The sequence below is a fragment of the Crocuta crocuta genome, unplaced genomic scaffold, assembly GCF_008692635.1.
Source record: "Crocuta crocuta isolate KB4526 unplaced genomic scaffold, BGI_CrCroc_1.0 scaffold138, whole genome shotgun sequence".
Classification (NCBI taxonomy): domain Eukaryota; kingdom Metazoa; phylum Chordata; class Mammalia; order Carnivora; family Hyaenidae; genus Crocuta; species Crocuta crocuta.
Window position 1 is genome coordinate 5,141,427 of NW_027532585.1, and position 23,418 is coordinate 5,164,844.

Sequence of the window (23,418 nt, forward strand, 5' to 3'; positions counted from 1 at the left end):
TTATTAGCAGTAAGGTGCAGTGGTCATATGTCAGCTGCTCCTAACATGGGGTAAGAGTGAGCAGAATATCTTCCCTCACAGTTTCTTGGCTGCAGAAATTGAACCTGGAGAGAGAAAGCAACAGAAAATCAGCTTTTCCTGGTAAATAACTGGTGTGTTGAGCATAAAGACAGCCTCTACTCTCCCCAGTCTGAGTGAGAGCCACTCCATGTGCCTGAGACTGGACATTGGTCAAAGGAAGACAGACCTCTTCTGTATAAAGGACTGAATTCTCCTTTCCAGTGCTCTCATGGTTGTGCAATAGCAGAGGGAGGTGGTTTCATTGGACACCCCTAAGGACAGTGAGTATTCATTTGTCATATTCTAGAAACACCTACTAAGCACTTGGCACATGGTAAGTCAACACAACTGAGGAAAAGTAGGGTCAGCAGTATCATGAGAAATCAGCCAGAGGGATATTTCTGAGGTCCTGGTATTACATTCACTAGGCATTCTTATTTCAATTCAATCATTGAATTGAAACTGACGAGCATTACCCATTAAGACTAACCAATACTCAGTTTGCTTGGAAGCTAATTTTCTTTAATAACATAGGGAAGCATACATAAAGTGCCTGGCACAGACAAGGTGCTGAGAAGATGCTCTTTTTCTCTTCCTCTTCATTTCCCTCCCTGTGGTCTGATGGCTGGCAGGTTTTCAAATAGCACATTAAAGGTTAAACACTAATCTTGATAAAGAGCACAAGAAAAGAAGGGCACACACTATCTATATATAAATAAAGGTGAACAAATTTTTTTGGTGGTAGTTAGCAACTTGATGGAGTCAAATTTCCTGTCCACGAATTATGGCACTGAGCCTTCATTTAATTATTTGTTAAGGGGATAAGAGTAGTCCTTCTATCCCATCTCTGCCACCAAGAGAGTAAACATATTCATTACACCCAATTACTCTCCTGTTGCTTTGTAATCTCTCCTCATCCCCTCCTGTCTCTCCTCTCCCCAGGCAACCAGTGATCTGCTGTCACACACAGTTGCTAAATGAAATCATTCTTTTTCACTTAGGGTCGTGAAGACAGATTCTCATTTTAACACTTGTATCAGATAACACATACTCATCTACAAATCTCTCAAAGTTATTCCCCCTAACGTTCTGCTCTTTTTCCTAAAGAAACAGAAGGGACTAGGAAGCAATTATGACCATGGTGTGGGAGAACCACTAACGGAGATTTAACTTAAAGTAGACTTCCGGTGGGAATAGAATTACAAAAGTGACCCAATACTGCAAATCTCTCTGGATTTTTATTACTTACACTTTTCCATCGTTTCTTTCCACCATGATCTTGGATGCTCCCACTCTGGGTAGGGTTGGGTTGATCACCTTGTTGTACCAAACAAATTTAACCTTCTGCACATCTCCAACATCCACGTCAGAGTCAAATTCATTGGAATGAGTGCTATCGGGTTGGAGAGTGCCCCTTGGGAGTTGAGAAGTTAATGAAAACATTACGTGAACATACAAAAATACATATATTGATATATACATATATGTCTCTAAAACCAGCTGACAATGCATCTCTAGTAAGATGATTGAAGTACATTTGCCATTCTAATCTATTAAGTAGATGCCAACATGTATGGTAGCTTAGTGGCAGATTATTTGCCAGCAATAACTCATATTACTTTAACGTCATCCTTATTTCAATAAAACTTCAAATATGTTTTGGTCACAATTCTCCCACAATTTAATAAGTGATGACATCATCATATCATCTTTTCCTGGTTGTTATGTAGGCAGAATAATTATTTACTGATTATAAATCAGATGCCATGAGTCAAAGCGGACATCAGTGGCTTTCTCAGGAAAATTCTGACAAAGAAAATTCTGATACAGAATTCTGAAATGTATTAAGGTGCAAAGTAAAACAATTTCTTCTTTGGAATGATATGTGGTGGTCCTATACTCCCATATGGTTATGAGTAAACGCTGATGTCCATAACATGTGTTATATGTACATAACATCCCAACACTTAGGAAGCTTAGAGTAATATTTTACTCACTTGAAAATTTCATATTGTTTAGAATTTCCTTTATTTCCAAACAAAGAAACTAGCACGTGTCCTGTAACCTTCCTTCCAGATAGTGTGACTGCTGCCTTATACCTCCAGCCTGCAAATGGTGAAAATATTTGTGAAATGGCAGATTATACAGAAGATATTCTGAAGACAGGCTAAATTATTTTGAGAGAGAGAGAGAGAAAGAGAGAGAACATGAGCGGGGGAGGAGCAGATAGAGAGGGAGGGAGAGAGGATCCCAAGCAGGTTCCACACTGTCAACACAGAGCCTGACACGGGGCCAATCTTACCAACCATGAGATATGACCTGAGCCAAAATCAAGTCAGATGCTTAACCAACTGAGCCACCCAGGGCTTCGGTATAGACTGTTCTTCTAAGGAAATAGTCATAGATACTCCTTTATTTAAATATTCATAAGACAGATGTGGGGTCAGGAGAAGAGCTCAGAATCTTTCCAAAATCAAGAAATTTCAAGTAATGTAACTAAGTCATATATTTTGCTTTCAATTTTTTGACCTAGCAATTTGTTTTATTATAAGAACTTTCTGTAAAAAGAAAGTAGGAAAATGGTAGAATGTAACATTTTCATCAATTCTTTTTCACAGGTCTAAATTGTCTACACTTATTTTAAAAAGTTTTTAATTCAGCTTTGGAAATGGATTAAGTTAGGGTAACCACTTTATGGTACCAGTCAATAGTTAACTAGCAGTTTATGCCAGTTGGAGCTAGCCTGGGTCAAACTGAGGAGGGAATTAAACTTGGCTTTGGTTTTTACAGTGCAGTCAACTCCACTGACTCCAGTAATTTTCTTCCTCTGTGACCCAGGAAGGAAACTTGGAGTCTGTCCCCGTGCCTTACCATCCCTGCACCCTCTAATTCCTGTCACTCATGGAGGCTACCACCCTCCATGAGTCTTCAGTCTGTCAACTCCCTTCCAATCCCACAACCTCTACCATCTCTCTCCTGGATTACTTTTCTGTTTGTACAAAACCTCACAATTTTTTTTTTTTAGGGAAACCTGGAACAGCCTGGAACAGAAGAAGCCTCCTGAGTTCAAATATGAAGGAATTCACCTTGGTATCATTTTAGTTCAGGCCCCCAAAACTCTGTTCTGTTGCCCCATTGAGCCAAAGATACATTGAGCATGATAACTTTCGAATATTTTTCCATGTTTGGGAAGAGTACAACTTTTCTGTGGAAGAGCAATTTCACACATTTTCACCAAACATGATAAAATATGTAGCATTAGGAATTTAAGGCAAATATAATAGAAACTTACGGGCAAAATTGCTGGCATCACCAGTGTTTAGATAAAATACCTGGCCCGTTTTGTTTGTTTTTCCAGGAAATCTGTCAGCATAATGACCCATCTGTGGGCAGCCTTCACTCGGGCAGGGGAAGCACTTGTCCTAGGGGAAATGAACAAATGATGAATAAGGATAACCAACTGAGCTAATAAGCGTACCATCTTTTCCCACATGTTATTGCAATTTAGAAATTGTAAAGCCAATTCTGTACTGATGGCAACAGAGGACTTCCATAGTATCTCAGCAAAGGTTAAACATGCATTTCATTAGTCACAATGATAAGTCAGTGATTTTACTGTTTAATAACATGATACAAAAATATTATAAAAATCATAGAAGAAGGGACTTCAGATACATATTTCTACATATACTTTAATCTTATCTCTTGCCTTTTTAAGTTGCTCAGGTGGCCCCAAGACATCCATCTGCCTACAGGTGGTTAGAATTTATTTTAGAAAGATTGCAAAAGAAAGAGTAGGGGTTGATGATGAGCTCTGATATGCAAAATTAGGCCCATTAGTAGGATGAAAGGGTCAAAAGTTAGCTTTTTTCTCAAAATTTTTAGCTTCTGCTTCCCATATTAAGGTCTGAAGGATTCAGATCTCAGAGTTTTCCCGATGTGAACAGAAAATGTCCCAGTTGGCCCTTAAGTCATAGCTGTGAAGTTGGGGTGTGGAGAAGATGTATCACATAGAAAAATGTCCCCTTTCTTGACCAAGGAATTGTGGGAAGAAAAGAGGGAGAGGGAGAAACAGAGTGGGAAAGACAGACATCACAATTTCTGCTGTGGAGGGGCAAGCCTGCTCCATGATGGAGGCAAGGGGCATACTCTTGGGTCAATGGGCCAGATGGGAACTGGACCAAGTGTCGGGGTCTGCAGCCGGCAAAAGCTAAGGGGAGACTGAGCCAGTCAAGAAGAAATGGCCAAGGCTATCTGGGGAAGTTGGCCAAGCTAGAAGAATAGATGTGTCTAGACATTATCTGCAGACACCAACATCATGCCCATCAAAAATGCGGACCCCCCCATACACACACTGACCACCACCATCACGATCATTTTGCCCAATACCAGCTTGGAGAGAAGCTGATGAAGAGGTCCAAAGGCTGAGATATATTCAAAACTGATAATATTGTCTTTTTTTAAAAATGTTTTTATTTATTCTTGAAAGAGAGAGAGACCGAGTATGAGCAGGGGAGGGCAGAGAGCAGACACAGAATCTGAAGCACGCTCCAGGCTCTGAGCTGTCAGCTCAGTTGTCTGGGTGTCAAACTCAACATGGGGCTTGAACCTGTGAGCCATGAGATCATGACCAAAGTCAGATGCTTAACCTCCTGAGTCACCCAGATACCCCAACTGATAACATTTTCTTACACAAGTGTCTGAATAGGTTGCCTAGGTGGTTCAGTAGGTTAAGTGGTTAAGTAGGTTAAGTCTCAATTTCAGCTCAGGTCATGATCTTATGGTCTTGAGAGCCCCATGTTGGGCTCTGTACTGGGTGTGGAGACTGCTTAAAATTCTATCTCTTTCTCTCCCTCTCCCTCTGTCCTTTCCTTGCTCATATGGGCACTTGTGTGCATGCACTCTCTCTCTCTCTCTCCCCCCCCCTCAAAAAAAAAGTGTCTGAGCACCATCTAAAAGGACTAAATATATTACTGTATCAGACTAAATTTTAATTGAATGAAACCTGAAACGTCTATGCTTGTTTTCCCATTACATAGAGATGGGGGGTTTGGGAACAAGATAAAAATAAAGTTAGNTTGCTTGAAATTCTATCTCTTTCTCTCCCTCTCCCTCTGTCCTTTCTTTGCTCATATGGGCACTTGTGTGCATGCATTCTCTCTCTCTCTCTCTCCCCCCCCCACTCTCTCAAAAAAAAAGTGTCTGAGCACCATCTAAAAGGACTAAATATATTACTGTATCAGACTAAATTTTAATTGAATGAAACCTGAAACGTCTATGCTTGTTTTCCCATTACATAGAGATGGGGGGTTTGGGAACAAGATAAAAATAAAGTTAGACAAAAGAAAGGGGTTGGTGTTCTTGTGTACATAAGCTATACTGTGAATAAAATATGGATCCCAGACACACATATAGCCAAAATTTGTTGAATGCTAATTATTATATTCTAAATTCTGGGCTAAGCAATTAAAACATATCATCTCATTAAATCCTCCCACCAAATATTTAGAGTCTCCCATTATTATTACATTTAGAAATGAAAAAACTGCCTTAGAGAGGTTAAAAATTTTGTCCAAATCATTCAACCATTAATGGTGAAATCAGGTTTCATATCCTTTCTCTACATCACTAAGTTACACATCCTTAGTAATTATGACTTCACCTGGCATGTTACTTAAAATTTTATTTACTAAATGACATAGGTTACATATTTTGTTTGGAAAAAATTTATAGTGAAAAGGAAGAGCAATAAAAAATAACAAACGATGGGCACCTGGGTGGCTCAGTCGGTTAGGCGTCCGACTTTGTCCCAGGTCATGATCTCATGGTTCGTGAGTTTGAGCCCCACATCACGCTTTGTGCTGACAGCTCAGAGCCTGGAGCCTTCTTCAGATTCTGTGTCTCCCTCTCTCTCTCTGCCCCTCCCCCGCTCATGCTCTCTCTCTGTCTCTCAAGAATAAATAAATGTTGAAAAAATTTTTTTAAATAATAGACAATAGATACATCACTTTCAAGATCACATTTAAGGATTCTAACCCAGATATCTAGCGAATACCAAACAAGATGAAAACTCAAAGTCAAGCAAATAAGCAAAAAATAAAAACTTAGCAATTATAAATTTGCACAGAAATATCCACATGCCCATAATAATATAGTTCTATGGGATCAGCATTTAAGACAAGTTTTCCATATTTATCAACATCCAGGAGCCATAGCTCAGATTTCCATAGACTACTTTTTTTTTTACTTACAATAACTTCTAAGACAAGTTTGAGCATTTACGCGATACATACCAAAGTGATAGAGAACAAGGTGGACATGGGGCATCTCAGCATACAAGCCCATTTCTCTAAAGTTCTCCAATGCCTTATCACTATTACAGTAAATATGTATGTCAATGATACTTCAAATAAAAATTAAAAATGTGTGTGTTTAAAAGTATAAATAATGTGGAAATCATATAGTGACATTCACTGAGTGCATGTCATGTACAGTGAACTATACCAGTCATTAGATGTGATGGTCACAAAGTCTAGGTACAAAGTGGAATCTACTTACTGCAGAGAAAACATTGTAAGAGGCACAAGGGAATCCAGCAAAGCCATCAGGGTTAAGGATGCTATCAGAGTAATACTTGTAGCTTCTTAGGTGGTTACAGGCCACAAAGTCGCGAGTCCCTTGGAAATCAGACATGATTTACACATCAGCAACCGATCTTATTTTTCCAAGTTAATGTTATGATTAGAACACAGCTGTTGAGTAGATTTTTCTAATTAATGTGAACTCATGGTGGTCACAGAACAAAATCATGGATGAAGAGTATTTATGATTTGTGATGTGAACAGAGTTAAGTACTATTTAAAATGTTAATAGTAATAGTAAATGGAAAAGTAACTTTAGAAGGAAAAGATGGGTCCACATAGGTATAAGTACAACTTAGTAATGCATTCCCTGAATTAGATCCTTGGAAAGTTGACTACAATTACATTTTCTTTCTTAGAGTCTCCTCATGCCCAACTTTCCTCAGTGAAAACCTATATTTTGTGTTAAAAGTCCATTGTTACAGAAAATGTGAGACCTGTACCAAAATATTTAGCAAGTTTAGCAGAGTGAAATATAGATATTGCCCTAAGAAAGTCTCTTCATGTCCATAATGGTTTTACCTTCCCAGATCCCCTCTATGTCAACAATCTGAGAGAGAATGTTCTTCTGACATCCGGGCATTTCTTTTCCTCCATTTGGAAAGAAATCTAGGTGGCCTACAGTTTGGCTCATTCCAAATCCTGAGAAATTTTAAAATATGAGAAAGTTCATGTTAATGTATAGAGTCGAAACACTCTAAAGCACTCTAATGTATAGACTCGATAAACACTCGTGGAGGATGAATTGAAGAGCTCACCCATGTTGGGGATTATAGGGGCAGCATCTGTGTGAATGACATCCACAAATAGGGCATCACTGGGATCCAGTCGGACTAATTCAGGTGTGCCCTCAAAGCAAGGTTCAGCTGGATCCAGTCCTAAAGTAGGTAGGATGTGTCTTATTAATATCAGTGTTTGCATTCACCTTTCTTCATTAATTAGCTACCCAAGTGCAAGCATTGGTGAGAACCGTGACTTTTGTGTAGAAGAAGATAAGCTAGTTCTTCCCTACTTTGTCATTTTCTTAGACTTTCTGTGTCTAATTTAGTATTTGAATTACAGCACATTTTTCTCAACCCATGGAATCTGGCTCTCCATATGAATGCCTAGTCACTGGGACAATCCTGGCCACTAGCAGCAGTTACAGGGAACTCTGAGAAACATGAGATTACTAAAAGTTGTTCAGGCTAAAAGAGTCTCCCCTTCCACACCTACCCTACTATACTGTAAAATCCTATAAGGGCAAGGACTTTAGTATTCATGGTCAGCAGGACCACAACTTCACAAACTGCCTGGCTGAGTAGACTCTTGTAAACATTCATGGACTATGAGGAAGGATGTTCTCTCCAGCAAGTTACTGATAGACATTTGGATGCCCCCACCAATCCAAACATGACCAGTTTGTCCTAAGTATTAAAAAAAGAATCAGAAGGTTGGAGAGAGAGCTCAAAGATGGAAAAGAAAAACGGTTGCTCCCTGAAATAGGCATCTCTCAGCTCTAGGAAAGCAGTCTTTCCTACAAATTTACAAGGTCGTTTTAGGGCCTGAGTATACAACATATGGCCCCATTGGCCAGAAGCAACCAGTCTGAGATTTGTGAAATAATACTTTTTATCTAACTAGCAGCATGCAGGACTGGTCAGCCTGGCCTGACCACCTGTCTCCTGTAACTCTTAGCTTGTGGTGGATGAGGATTAGGCTTATTATTGATTGCTATCAAAGCAGAATATAATTAACTATACGTTTTTGAGCTCTTCGGATTTAATTTTATTTATTATTTATTTTGTTATTTATGCTGTTTATCCTATAAGATATTTTTAGGTTTATTTACTTATTTTGAGGGAGACAGAGACAGCACAAGTGGGGGAGGGGCAGAGAGAGAAGGAGAGAAAAACCCAAGCAGGTTCCTTGCTATCAGCGCAGAGCCCAATGTGGGGCTCAAACTCTTACGAAACATGGGATCATGACCTGAGCTGAAACAGAGAGTCAGCCCCTCAACTGACTGAGCCACCCAGGTGCCCCTTATGCTGTTTATTCTATTCATTAAACTTGTCCTTTGTGAATGCCTGAAAACAGGAAAACAGATGTAAATAAGACTCCCTGTTGATCTTAATTCAAATTTTAGTCACATGTAATATATATATATATATATGTTAAACAGATGGGGCACTTGGGCAACTCAGTTAGTTAAGCATCCAGCTCTTGATTTTGACTCAGGTCATGATCTCAGCATTGTAAGATTGAGCCCAGAGTCGGGCTCCATGCTGGGAGTTAAGCCTGCTCTCTTCCTCTCCCTTTGCCCCTCCCCCCTTTCCTCTCTCTCTCTTTCACACTCTCTCTCTCAAAAACAAACAAACAAAAGCATAAAGACAGGGCTCTGTTGTAGACAAAGATCAATATTAGTAAAAATTTCACAAGTCCTCAGAATAGATTCCTGATCATGTGGCTCAATTCAGAAAATGCTGAATTTCCCTCCTTTTATACCCCATATAGGCAACGTTTAGTCCAATTTTTCAGCTTTTACTGTTTGACCGACCTGTGATTCGTCCAACTGTCCCGTTGATCCTCCTTCCTGCCTCCCCAGCTGCATGGGCACCCAGGCTGTGCCCAATGATGTGGACATCGGAGGGTGAGTACCCAAATGCTGACTGTTGGAAAGAAAACTTCTTCATAATGTTTTCAAATATTTCAAAATTCAAGATGGCCACAGAAGGAGATGACCTCAAAATCTGAGTTTTAAGAAGACATGCTGCCCCTTCAAAGCTACTGATTTTCATGGACTTTTTTTTTTTTCCAGTCAGAATAGAATATGGCAATGGTTTAACATTTAAACTGGTGGGAGCAGGATTTTCTTTTGTAGTTTTACTATGTAGAGGAAATTCTTGTGGAATTGTTACCCAGAGGTGGTGAAGCAAGTATACAGGTTAGAAAATAATAATAAGAGCAATTACTTAAGCACATTCCAGTTTAACATTTTTTAAGGTTTTCGTTACCAAATCAGATTCGCTTGTTGTCATTGTGCTTCTGTTAAAAATATAAAATACAAAACCAAAAACAAGATAGTTTAATCTGAAGGTTGACATTATCATGCCAACTTGTTTTAATAACTGATAAAATTAAAAGAAGTGCTGGTGGGATTCAGTAGAAACAGCCTACCTGGTTGCTTGAGAAACATCCCCTAAAAGAACTAGCTTATTGATTTTAATAGGCATATTAATGAAGCCCAAATCTAGATTGACTGGTTGATCGATATTGTATGTTTCTTTTCAACCACATAGAAAGCCAAGTTTCAGTAGAGAAATGGCTTTCACAATTATCATACCTACAGCACTTTTTTTTTCTTTTTCTGAAGGAGAATCCAGAGAGCGATGTGCATGGGCTTTTATATAACTTGGAGGTAATTACCTGAAGAACTTCAACAAAATATGCCACTTCTGCCCCCACAATCCGGACGTTCTGCGAGGCCTGTGTATAACCGGTTTTGGAACCACTTTTCCAGTCCACACAGATGCAGTTCACACTTTCCACTGTAAACAAGTTCTGATGGAACAGACATAATAAATTAGTGAATAATTTGGGATGTTTATTAATTAATAACACATATGAGAATGAGTGTAAATTCCCTTCTTGACCTATACAACATCAAGCTTGTTTTTAACCTCAAAACAATGAACAAAACCTCCAGTCTGTTATGGATATGAAATTTCTTTTATAGTTTAACATGTACTCTGGGGTGCCTGGGTGACTCACTCAGTTAAGCATCCAACTTTGGCTCAGGTCATAATCTCACGGTTTGTGGGTTCAAGCCCTGGATTGGGCTCTGTGCTAATAGCTCAGAGTTTGGAGCCTGCTTTGGCTTCTGTATTTCTCTCTCTGTCCCTCTCCCACTCCCACTCTAACTCTCTCTCTCTCAAAAATAAATAAATATTAAAAACAAAAAAGTTTAACATGTGCTCCAAATTGAAGTTTTGACCATAATGGAAATTGGATTCTTGGGATATCTACTGTAACACATGCATAGACATTTGTTGAAAGGAAAAATATTAAAATGTGGTACAATGGATTGTCTCATTAGAGCATCATAAGTGTCATAAGCCTACATTGTCCCTTATTTAAATGCACCCCACGGCATTGCCTGTCTTATTCACTGCTATACTCTCAGTGCCTCAAATAGTTCCTAGCACATAGTGGGTGTTCAATAAATATTTATTGGACTAATAAATAAATGAAAGCCTACGTGAGGACTCTNAAGTGAGCTTTTACATAATGGAAAGACTAGTCAAATTTTATGGAAGAGAAAAGAAATAATTGAAGAGTTATTTTACATAAACGCATAACCTACAAGATATCTACTAGAAGCCTTGTTTGATGGGGGTCAATGATACTTTCATGAATGTTAGATCTGGCAGGAATTTTGTTTGTTTGGGTGTGTGTATGTTTATACATATCCCCACCTTTTTTTCCAAGAAGACTTTCAGAAGAATAAAGCAATCTTATAAATCATCTCCAATTTTTTTATTTTATAGATAGAAATATTCAGAGTGAAAATGATTTGCTAATGTCATGTTAGCTAAGAAAAGAGTCAGAACTATAGTCTAGGACCTTTAATCTTCAAGTTTATTAAACTTATTTATTTACCAAGAGAGGGAGAGAGAAAGAGAGAGAGGGAGAGAAAGAGAGAGCATGAGCAAGGCAGGGACAGAGAGAGAGAGAGAGAGAATTCCAAGCAGGCTCTACACTGTCTGCAGAGAGTCCAATGTGGGGCTCAAACTCACAAACCCCAAGATCATGACCTGAACTGAAACCAGGGGTCGAATGCTCAACTGACTGAACCACCCAGGTGCCCCAACATTCTAGTTTAATCCACCCATTTCTGTATCCTAAAGCAACCATTTTGTCAAAGACAAAGCATGCAAGAAAAAACAAGAAAAATAAACCTGCTTTTGGGATTTCAGAAATAAAACTTTACATCCCCTTTGAGCTAGGAATCATAGTCTTTTTCCTTCACTGTTGTATAAGAATCTATTACTACCCTCTCCCCAATTATCATCAGCTTTAAATTATTTTAGAAGACAAGGTAAGGTTTTACTGATTATTTTTGAACTTGTGAAGCAAAGCCTGTTAATTTTGACTATCGTCAGGATCAGCAAATAGTCTCTACAGTTGACTCAATCCAGTCTTTGGCTTGAGTCATAGGTCTGAAATTAAAAGTGTTTAGGAAGATCTTTGTGTCTTAGTTTTTCAGCCCCCTGAAGAAATAGCTGCACACAGCTGTGCACCATGCTGGCCACAGAAGCTTGATGAATAGATGAATCAATGATAATGTTCCTCAAGCACAACAGTTGCTAGAAAAAATTGCTCTGTTTGGTTTTCTGTCTTTTAATTCTTCATTATAATGAGGCATATAGCCAAAGACAAGTTGAAGAAAATTGGATCACTACTGTTGAAACAACAGAAACCGTCAATGAAAACATACAGAGTTTTCCTAGATACTGCTTCCGTAGGAGACCAAAGAGTGGCAAGTGAAAATCAAAGGAAAACAATTAGTTTGGGCAAAATGAGTTATCTTAGTTCTTCACATGGAAATTAAAACCTATTGAAAAAAATTAAAAGTTATTGAAAATACAACTAATATGGCATCAGTATGGCAACATTCATTGCTAAAATTTGAAATATCTCTGCATTAGTTATTAAATAGCTACTACACAGAGCCATCAAATGCTTGGCAACCTTTCTGCCTGACTGTCCCAAGTCCCCTCCACCCCTCTACCACCTTCTGGACCTCGCCCAGAAACCCCAGGCCCAGAGGAATCAAGTGATTCTCTGGTGTCATAGTGGCTGGCATCTGTCCTGATTGGTTGGGGCCTGTGCCTTCCTCACTGTTAATCATCAGTCTGTTAATGATCAGTCTAATCATCAGTCTTAACCCTCCCTTAATTGATTACCATATCTCACCTTGCATGTTTTGGACAGCCAGGTTTCTTCTCCCTTGTCTATGAATCCATGAATTATAAAGCGGGTTTTTCTATCTGTTTTGAAATTGGAGTCCGTGATAATTGATGGATCTGCAACAATTTCCTATTTTGAGAAGAAAAGTGTTTAATGTCAAGTTTCTTATAGTGTCCAATAGAACCATTTGTACATGGAGGGAGATGGTGAGTAGGAAAAGACCACCAAGGCTTGAGATCCTTGTGAATAAGCATTCTCCTATTACAGGCAAGCTATTTGCAATCATCATCAAGTCACTACTTTCCAGACATAATAACATCATAACATTTCTGCAGTTGCTCTACTCAGGATAAACATCTGCTATAACATTGATGTAGGGATCTTATCTCCATGCAAAGGAAGGCTTTGTTGTGTGTGTATGTGTGTGTGTGTATGTGTGTGCATATATGTGTGTGTAATGTTGGGAGATTTTATACATTATTATATATAAACATATAACAATGCTTAGAATATTTATGAAATGGCAACATAAAGGTAGGATAAGAATGACATTAAGTTCCAGTCAAGACAAAGAGTAGCTGAATGGATTAAAAAAACAAGAACAATCTATATGCTGCCCATTAGATCATTTTAGACCATTTCATATCTAAAGACACTTGCAGACTAAAAATGTAGGGATGGGATAAGATATGTTAAGTAAATGGAAACGAAAAGAAACCTCATACACATATGAGACAAAATTGACTTTAAAATGAAGTGTGTTGGAAGAAACAAAGAAGGGCTTTGCATAAAGATAAAAGGATCTATTAAATAAGAAGATATAGCACTTGCAAATATTTATTCACTCAACATAGTAACACCTTTTTATATAAAGCAAATATTAATAGATGCGAAGCAAGACATTTAAGGTAACACAAAGATAACAGGGAATTTTACCACCTTTTTTACATCAATGGATAGATCACCTAACAGAAAATCAATAAGGAAAGAGTGGTCTTAAATGACCTATTAGAACCGATGGACTTAACATATATTTACAAGGCATTCTATCAAAAAATAGCAGAATACACATTTTTCTCAAGTGCATGTAGACGTGCTTTATTCTGGAGAATGTCTATTTATCAAGAACAAGACCTGATAAATTTAAAAAGGTTAAAATCATAGCAAGCATATCTTCTGACCACACTGGTATGAAACCAGAAGTCAATTACAAGAAGAAATGTGAAAAAAACACAAACATGTGAAGACTAAACTATGTGCTACCAATGGGTCAAGGAATAGTCAAGGGAGAAATCAAAGACATAGTTAAAAAAAATCTTGAGACAAATAAAAATGTAAATGCAGTGTTCAGAAATCTATGGGATACAGCAAAGCAGTTCTAAGAGGGGAGTTTACAGTCATACACACCTACATCAAGAAACTTAAAAAGGCTCAAATAAATGACCTAACCTCACACTAGATAACTGGGAAACTAAAAAAAGGAGAACAAACAAAGCCCAAATTTAGTAGAAAGAAGGAAATAATAAAGATCAGAATGGAAATAAATGCAATAGAGTCTTAAAAAAAAAATAGAAAAGATCAATAAAACTAAAACTGGTTCTTTGAATGAAAGATAAATAAAACTGATGAACTATTAGCTAGACCCTTCAAGAAAAAACAGAGAGGGCCAATAAATAAGATGAGAAATGAAAAAGAAGTTACAACTGATACCATAGAAATATAAAGGATCATAGGAGACTACTAGTTGGTTATATACCAACAAATTGGACAACCTGGAATAAATGAAAAAATTCTTGGAAGCATACAATCTTTCAAGACTAAATCGGGAAGAAATATAAACTGAACACACTGATTACTAATAAGGAGATTGAATTAGTAATTAAACTCCCAACAAACAAAAGTCCAAGACCAGACGCTTCACAGGTGACTTCTACCAAACATTTAAAGAAAAGTTAATACCCATCTTTCTCAAACTATTCCAAACAATTGAAGAGGAAAGGATGCTTCTAAACTCATTCTAGGAGGTCAGCATTATTCTAATACAAAAACCAGACGCTACAAAAAAAATTACAAGCCAATATTCCTGATAACATAGATGTAAAAATTCTCAACAAGAGGGGCGCCTGGGTGGCTTAGTCGGTTAAGCGTCCGATTTTCGCTTAGGTCATGATCTCGCGGTTCGTGGGTTCAAGCCCCGCGTCGGGCTCTGTGCTGACTGCCAGCTCAGAGCCTGGAGCCTATTTCAGAGTCTGTATTTCCCTCTCTCTCTGACCCTCCCCTGCTCACCCTCTCTCTCTCTCTCTCTCTCTCTCTCTCTCCTAGAAATAAGTAAAAATATTTAAAAAAATTCTCAACAAGCTATTAGCAAACTGAATTCAACAATACATTAAAAAGATCATGTAACATGATCAAGTGGGATTTATTCCAGGGATGTAAGGATGGTTCAATATCCACATATCAATCAGTGTGATACACCACACTAACAAAACAAAGAATAAAAATCAAATGATCATCTCAATGGATGCAGAAAAAGCATTTTGCAAAATTCAGCTTCCATTTATGATGAAACTTCAATAAACTGGGCATAGAATAGATGTATCTCAACATAATAAAAGACATATATGACAAACCCACAGCTAACATCATTCTGAACAATGAAAAGCTAAAGGCTTTTTCCCTCTGAGATCAGGAACAAAACAAGGGTGCCCACTTTTGCCACTTCTATGCAACATAGTATTAAAGTCCTACCCACAGCAATTAGGCAAGAAAAAGAAATACAAGTCATTCAGATTGGAAAGGAAGAAGTAAAATTGTCACAATTTGTAGATGACAAGATACTATTTATATAAAACCCTAAAGCCTTCACCAAAAAACCTACTAGAACCAAAAATGAATTCAGTGAAGTTGCAGGATACAAAATCAGTTTACAGGAATCTGTTGTGTTTCTTCTTCTTATTTATTTTTATTTTTTATTTTTAGAGAGGGAGCGGGAACATGCAAACAGGAGAGGGATAGAAGGAGAAAGATCAAATTTTAAGTGGGCTCTGCTCTCAGTGCAGACCCCAATGCAGAGCTCAGTCCACAATCCTGGGGTCATGACCTGAGCCAAAATCAAGGGTTGGTTGCTCAACCAACTGAGCCACCCATGTGTCCCAATCTATTACATTTCTACACATTAATAACAAACTATCAGAAGGAGACATTAAGAAAACAATCTCATTTATGACTACATCAAAAAGAATAAGATACCTAGGAATAAATACAACCAAGTGAAAGATATGTCCTCTGAACAATGACACTGATGAAAGAAATTGAAGGCAACACAAATAAATGGAAAGATTACCTTGCTCATTGATTGGAAGCAGTAATGTTGTTAAAAATGTTCATGCTACCCAAAGCAATAGATAGATACAATGCAATCTTTATTAAAAAAATCAATGGCATTTTTCATAGAACTAGAAAAAATAATCTTGAAATCTTGAAATTTGTATGCAACCTCAAAAGACCCTGAGTAGCCAAAGTAATCTTGAGAAAGATGAACAAAGTTGTATCACACTCTTGATATCAAACTACGCTACAAAGCTAGACTAATGAAAACATTACTGTACTGGCACAAATACAGAAAAATAGATTAATGGCACAGAACAGAGAGCCCAGAAATAAACCTACACTTACATGGTTAATTAATCTACAACAAAGTAGGCAAGAATATCTAGTGAGGCAAAGACAGTCTTCAATAAATGATGTGGGAGAGCCTCATGAAAAAGAATGAAACTGTAACACTTTCTTACACCATGTGCAACAATAAACTCAAAACAGAATAAAGACAAAATGTATGACCTGAAACCATAGAACTTCTGGAAGAAAACATAGGCTATAGGTTCTTTGACTTCAATCTTTGCAATAAGTTTTGGATCTGTCTTCTCAGGCAAGAATAGCAAAAGCAAAAATAAATAAATGGAACTACATCAGACTAAAAAGACTTTTACAACAAAGGAAAACAGTGACAAAATGAAAAGGCAGTCTACTGAATGGGAGAAGATATTTGCCAATGATATATCTAATAAGGAGTTAACATCCAAAATATATAAAGGACACATACAACTCCATATCAAAACAGATTCAATAACGGGCAGAGGACCTGAATAGACATTTTTTCCAAAGAAGACATATAGATGCCAATAGGCATATGAAAAGATGCTCAACAGCACTCATTATCAAGGAAATGCAAATAAAAACCATAAAGAGATACCACCTTACGTCTGTCAGAATGGCTATTACCAAAAAGACAAGAATTAACAAGTGTTGGTGAGCATGTAGAGAAAGGGGGGGCCTTCATGCAGTGTTGGCAGAATTGTAAATTGGTGCAGTCACCATTATAAATGGTATGGAGGTTCCTAAAAAAATTAAAAATAGAACTACCATATAATCCAGCAATTCCAATCCTAGGTTTTTATCTGAAAAAAATGAAAACATCAATTTGAATATATGTATGCACTCTTATGTTCATTGCAGTATTATTTATAATAACCAATATATGGAATCAACCTACATGTCCGTTGATAGATGAATGGACAAAGAAGATATGTATGATATATATACATACATACATTACACATAATGGAATATTAGTCATAAAAGAGAATGAAAGCTTGCCATTCATGACAATAAGGATGGACTATGGAGAGTGTTATGTTAGAAAGAGAAGGACAAGTACCATATGATTTTACTTATTTGTGAATTTAAATACAAAACAAATGATTAAACAAAACAAAACAGAAAAATACTCATAAATACAGAGAGCAAACTAAAATGGTAGCTGGAGAGGAGGGAGGTGTGGGGGATGGATGAAATAGGTGAAGGGGATTAAGGGGTACAATTTTCCAGTAATAAATAAGACAGAAGGATGTAATGTACAACATAGGGAATATAGTCAATAATATTGTAACACCTTTGTATGGTGACAGATGGTAGCTAGACTTATTGTGGTGATCATTTTGCAATGTGATCACTATGTGATGCATCTGATATGCATGAAATATTGTATGTGAATTATTCTTCAATAGAAAATAAAGTGAATCTAAATTAAAACAAAAAGAGAGAATAATACCAAGTTAGTGGACCTTTTATAAGTAAGCTATATAAAATAATACTTAGCCTCACTGCCCCAAAAGTCTATAATGATGCAAATTCCACTAATGTGTTCTCTATACAAAACTTAAAAATATATTTTCTTATCACATAAAATAGATAGGACTTAGTTCTGAAAACAATGAGTTCTCTTACTTGAAAGTTATTCGGGTTCTCATTAGTGTATAGGAGGAAGCGGGTGTTGACATCTTTTGGTGCCCAGGGCAATATTTTGAGGGGTCTTTCCACAATTCCTGCCCATGGGGCATCATCGCTAAAGCAGCCAAGTCTTGGGAAGCAGACTTCTCTTCCTGTAATTACCCAGAAGTGTTTCAAGGATGTCAGTTTAATCAGAATGCCCTTTTTAATGGCCTCTCTTCCAAAATATAAGTTAAATTAAGTTTTATGCCCACAATAACTTCCTCCATATTCCCAGACATATTGCTATCTATGCACTCACAAAACAGCTTCAATGTCCCAGACTTCTGGTCTTCATTTCTACAATGTATGGTCACATCACTCCACTCTGTCTCTATCCAGCTCATGCTGGAACTCAGTCTAGCTTCTCAATGCACATGTCTTCCTTGGGCCGCTGGTGCCCAAGAAAAGAGCAGCCTTGTATTTCCAGGCCTTGGTAGAGAGGGGTGAGGTTTTCAGCTCCTCACAGCCACCTTCTGGTGTTGGGCTTTGAGTAGAGAGTTTAAGTTTCATGCAAATACCAAAACATTATATCTCTACCTGGCTAAGTACTTTGGTCCCCAAATGTGTGAGGAGAGGTTTGGATTCCATGATGAAGAAGCTGCTTATGAATAATCAAATAGAAAATCCATGGTTTGACACAACTCTATACTTGAATGCTAACCCAGAAAAGAACAACACAAAAGAAGGTATGTCTAGGAGGATGAGGTCTGGATTAGTAGTAGTAGTAGTAGTAGTAGTAGTAGTAGTAGTAGTAGTAGTAGTAGTAGCTGTTGTGAGGGCTGCGTTTGCAGAACGTTACTATGTGCCAGGTACCAGGCAAGATGATTTACAGGACTTGTCTTATGTAAGTCCCACAGGTAGCCTGTGTCAGGGGTGGTATTATATTCCCATTCTACAGATGAAGATAGTGAAGCACACAGAGGTTAAGAATTTTGCTGACGGTAATACAGTCGTGGCTGGTGGAGCGAGGGTTCAAACCCCACACTGGATTCCAAGTCAGGATTGCTAGATTAGCAAATAAAAGTAAAAGTTAAATTTGAGTTTCGGGTAGACAGTGCATACTTTTCAGTATAACTTTGCTACATATTCATTGGTTATCTGAAATACTTGTTGTTTACCTGAAATTCAAATTTAACTGCATATCTTAGATTTTATCTGGCAACCTTACTCCAGGGGTCTGTGCTCCCAATCATGCACCTTTCTCACTCACGCCTTATCCCTGAGTGGCTCAAATTCAGGCATGATAGACTTTCTTGACAGTACCAAGCAGGAAATCTCTTCCAGCACTGCATAAATATCTTTTCTTACCTATTGCTGCTCCCAGCAGCACTGATAGTGTCCAGATTAGCAGCATCTAAATAAAGTTAAAAATATGATTGAGTCTGACTAAATAGGTTTTTAAAAAGATTGGCTTAATTCAAGTTCAGTTAGACTTCTGGGGGAAAATCAGTAAATTCTAATAAATTAGGGCTTGGAAAATATGTTTTCCTGACTCACCGTGGCAGTTCCGTCAGGTTCCACGCACAAGAAGGTAGCGCCTGAAAGGTCCTTTTATAAGCAAACCTTATCTCTTTGAGAAGTTCCATGGAACAGTGGCATGAGAGGAAGTTCCAAGTATGCATTTCTGGTTTTAATCAAAAATAAACCAAGAATGATAGAGTAGGTCAAGTTTTCCATAGTACTTGTGGGAAGATGAGAAAAGGGTTCATACAGACTGTTCTGTCTCAATGAGATTATGTAATGCTCCGAATCACCATAATTTCATTGTAGTGAAGGTTCTAGTCTGCCCTGTAGTGAAGGTTCTAGTCTGCCCAATTCTCAAGCAGCAGTCTTGAAAACAAATAGTGAAAGCTTACCAGCTTGAGCAGTTTTTGTATAACCTTGCCTTACCCTCAAAAGCATGAAATTAGAAGCAATTCTTCAAGAGTGTTCATTCCTTTTAGGGAAGCCGTTGATATTTTATTTTGATAGTCCATGGAACTAGTTTATTTCTCAAAAATATCATAGAGAAAAGAATAAATGAACTGACAAAAGGAGATGGGGTACTTCCAACAGCAAAGAGGCAGAACTGGTGACCTCACCATCAAATAAAATTATGAATAAGAGAGAAAAATAAAATTCAACTTGGAAAAATAATGGTCAAAGAAAAATAATCTGAGAGAGAAGCATTTGATGGAAAAGAACAGAAATGTGTTCAGTTGGTGATAGATTGCCTAAAATAAATTTTAAAAACACTGTAACGGGATACCATAATTTTAAGATACTGGAACCATTCAGCCTGATACCATCACCAATATAAGCTGGACCATATGGAATTGCGATGTTTGTAGGTCAAAAATTGTCAAATAACAATTCAGTTCCCTGGCAAAGGTTACAGGTACAGAAAAAAGCAATGACATTATTTTTGTATGAAGGAAGTTTCCAAAAAGTTGGGCAAAGAGATGTTAAAATCAGAACAGAAGACACCAGGAAGGAATTCCATGGGTTGGAGTTGAGCCATATTCCCACCGAATCCTTCTTGTCTCAGCATTCAATCCCCTCCTTAGGGATCCTTCTCCAGCCCTGATTGGGTTGGTTTCCTTATTCCCTCTAAGAACACCTCTCTTTTTAACCTCCCTCATTTGATATCAATCATAGTCAGTTGTGGGTCATAAAGTCTGAGAAGGATTAAATTCTCTGGGCCTTGTTATTACTCCTCACTCAGCATCTAGCCCGCTTGATATATAGCTGACTCTAAACACACCTTTGTTGGATGAATGAACAAATGAGGAAATGAATATGAAAAACAATTCAAGGGGTGCAAGGGTGGCTCAATCAGTTGACAGTCTGACTCTTTTGACTCAGGTCATGATCCCAGGGTCATGAGATTGAGCCTGGCATTGGGCTCTGTGCTTAGTGTGGAACCTAGTTAAGATTCTCTCTCCCCCTCCCTCACCTCATCTCCCCTGCTTTTGCTCTCTCTCTCTAAAATAAATAAATAAATAAATAAATAAATAAATAAATAAGAAATGAAATGAAATGAAAAGCAATTTAGTTTGCATAATTGCTCCAGAACAACTTCCTACACAGTCTTATCATAAAAAACTGTAAATTTCTGAATCTTATTTTACTGAAAACAATCAAGCAAACAAACTAAAAAAAAATAAGCCAATGTTTACTCTGCATTTTACTATGAAGCAAAATACATTCTGTGTGAATTACCAAATAATTCACACCAAATTTCTAGGTTGGCATTTTAGATGGTACAAAATTTAATCCATCATTTGGGTGACTTTTATCCAATATGGGCTGTAGAATTAGAACTAAAAGTCACCAAATTCTGAATGTGAGACTAGAGGTCATGGGCAATTATTTTATAAACTGAAATAGGTTGAAATTTTAGAATGTTTTGAGAAGATTCAATTTCCCAAACTGTTATGAGCTAAGAAGAGAATTGTACATCATCAGCAGTCTATCATGTCAGTTCTGGATGAATGACTTCCTCTAAATTCAATCTTGCTGAACTCTTTAGCTGGGCTGTAAAATTTTATGAACCATATTGTTTCCTAGAGATCACTAACATGTGATCTAGGAATGTCTGTTTATAGAGTGTGTGGTAGAGACTGTTGGCTTCTTCCTATAGTGAATAGAACTAGACTTTATTACCCAATCTCCTTTGCAGGGAGATGGGCTACACGATCAACTTCTGTCCAATGAGATGCGAGTTCACAGATATGCACCAGTTCCAGTCCTGTTCACATAAACCCACACATGATCCTCCATGTGCCTTACCTTCCATGGCTTGATGTAGACAAGTATCATGATCTTGAAGGCCATGTGTGGAAGCTGTCAGGGCCACAAAATGGAAGGAGCTTGAGTTTCCTGCTTCACAGAAAGTCACACATGAATCATGAACATCCATTCTGAAATGTACGTGAGCAAGAAATAAATTCCTATTGATTTAAGCCACTGATATTTCAGGGTTATAACAACTAGTATTACCTCAACCAGTAGAGATTATTTTGTTGTACAATGATTTCCTCTACTTTCAAGAACAGTTCAGTTACCAAATATTGAGTCCTTGGCTGTATACCCTACCATGAGATCTGGATGGTATTCATACAAAATATTAACACTTTGACAGCTGTTTTTCAAATTTTGGTTTTAAAATTCCCCTTTCCTGCTAGTTACTGGATTATAAGAAAATAATCACTCAATTCTTCACTCCGTTTTTGTAGAATTTTAATTCTAATGGGCATTTTGTTTCAATTTAATCCCTGACAGTGACCATTGTTTTACAAGCAATCGGAAGCCATATAATACCTCAGGGTTTAGTGAAAAGTCACCCAGTGCTGCCTGGGCTCACAGATGTAACTTAAGATAGTTGGAGCAGTTCAGGGTGCTGGATACATAGGAAGCTCTCGAGCACTGTGAGTAGGTGGGTTGGAGCTATCACCCAAACCCTGCTCTCCACTAGCCTTTGTTACTCTGTGCATCCCAGGATCATGGGCTAGGAGGTGGGTCCTATAAAGGACGAGAGAGCCTTGGCTTTCCACTCCCAGGTGTCACATCACATTGAAAACAGACTTTCATAGAAAAATCATCTCATGTCTCCGGAACTCAGCAGAGCGTTACATAACATTGACATAACTTTGACTCTAAAACCTTGGACATTTAAAAATAAAAGTGTCCAACTGGGAAGTTTCTAATCCAGTGGCAGTGTTTGCAGAGGGGTTAAATATTGACATATGTTTAGGCTCTGATTCTGGAAACCTTGTGATATCAAATGCAAGTGAGGGAAAGAAAAGCGCTGGGGCACCTGTGTGGCCAGATAACCAGCATGGTGGCCAAACGGCGACTTGTTTACTTAGCCTTCAGAGATCCTGTCCTGTCCTTCCTTATCCAGTTCAGGTTCTTGCCAGGGCCACCAGTGGGAGTCAGGGCATGCTCACCTGAGGATGCCAGACTGCTCTGAGCAGAAGAATGCTGATTCGGGGGTTGATTTTCCTCACACTGTCCAGAGCAACCACTTTGCCAAATGTGAGGGGGCTTATTTCACACAGACCCAAGGGAGTGAAATTACGATCAACCCCCCTCTATTGTGCATGAAAACAGTTTACTTTGTGGAATAGAAAAGCAAGCATACCTATAATTTTATAGCATTAATTATTTAGTTTGACATACTTGTCAAGTTTTTTATTTTAATCTCCCACAGAACCTGTGGAAGTTTTACCTATTTTTCTGATGCAAATGGTGAGACTCAAGAGTGTTTAATCAAACTGCCCAGGTTCACATGGTTGGTAATGAGCAGACCCAAGTCTGGAGGGACAAATTCTTTCCACCGACTCCAGATTACTTGTTTGTGTGAATCCACAGAAGACCAATTTCTACTGGACTGTGTTCGTCTAGAGTTGATCTAAAAAATGGTCAAGAAGGGGTACAGCAGGAGGTGCTAACA

At 37.9% G+C, this 23,418-nt stretch overlaps 1 protein-coding gene across 3 annotated transcripts; it reads right to left on the minus strand.

Annotated features, from left to right (window-relative positions):
* PNLIP (pancreatic lipase) lies at positions 1–21,843 on the minus strand. Of its 3 annotated transcripts, XM_077779477.1 has the most exons (14): positions 21,753–21,843; positions 19,479–19,605; positions 19,290–19,335; positions 17,937–18,091; positions 12,657–12,779; positions 10,107–10,241; positions 9,238–9,349; positions 7,460–7,579; positions 7,224–7,343; positions 6,619–6,737; positions 3,353–3,482; positions 2,058–2,166; positions 1,310–1,474; positions 1–104 (listed from the first exon to the last, which is right to left on the minus strand). In XM_077779477.1, the coding sequence occupies exons 3-14, from the start codon at positions 19,333–19,335 to the stop codon at positions 41–43; spliced, it is 1,398 nt and encodes a 465-aa protein (XP_077635603.1). In that variant the 5' UTR covers positions 19,479–19,605; positions 21,753–21,843; the 3' UTR covers positions 1–40. The 3 variants fall into 3 exon arrangements, with proteins under 3 accessions (XP_077635603.1, XP_077635602.1, XP_077635604.1); XM_077779476.1 differs by lacking the exon at positions 19,479–19,605 and having other exon boundaries at positions 21,753–21,838; XM_077779478.1 differs by lacking the exons at positions 17,937–18,091; positions 19,290–19,335; positions 19,479–19,605 and having other exon boundaries at positions 21,753–21,838.
* Positions 21,844–23,418: the final 1,575 nt, after the last annotated feature.

What these genes read in the sequence shown, in the direction of transcription:
- PNLIP (XM_077779476.1), bottom strand. Translation starts at nt 21,797, where the DNA reads ATGGCCTTCAAGATCATGATACTTGTCTACATCAAGCCATGGAAG. An exon ending in ATTTTGTTGAAGTTCTTCAG is followed by an intron (nt 9,350 to 10,106) that starts GTAATTACCTCC and finishes TCTTTCCAACAG; the next exon opens with TCAGCATTTGGGTACTCACC. An exon ending in TGATGCCAGCAATTTTGCCC is followed by an intron (nt 2,167 to 3,352) that starts GTAAGTTTCTAT and finishes CACCATTTGCAG; the next exon opens with GCTGGAGGTATAAGGCAGCA.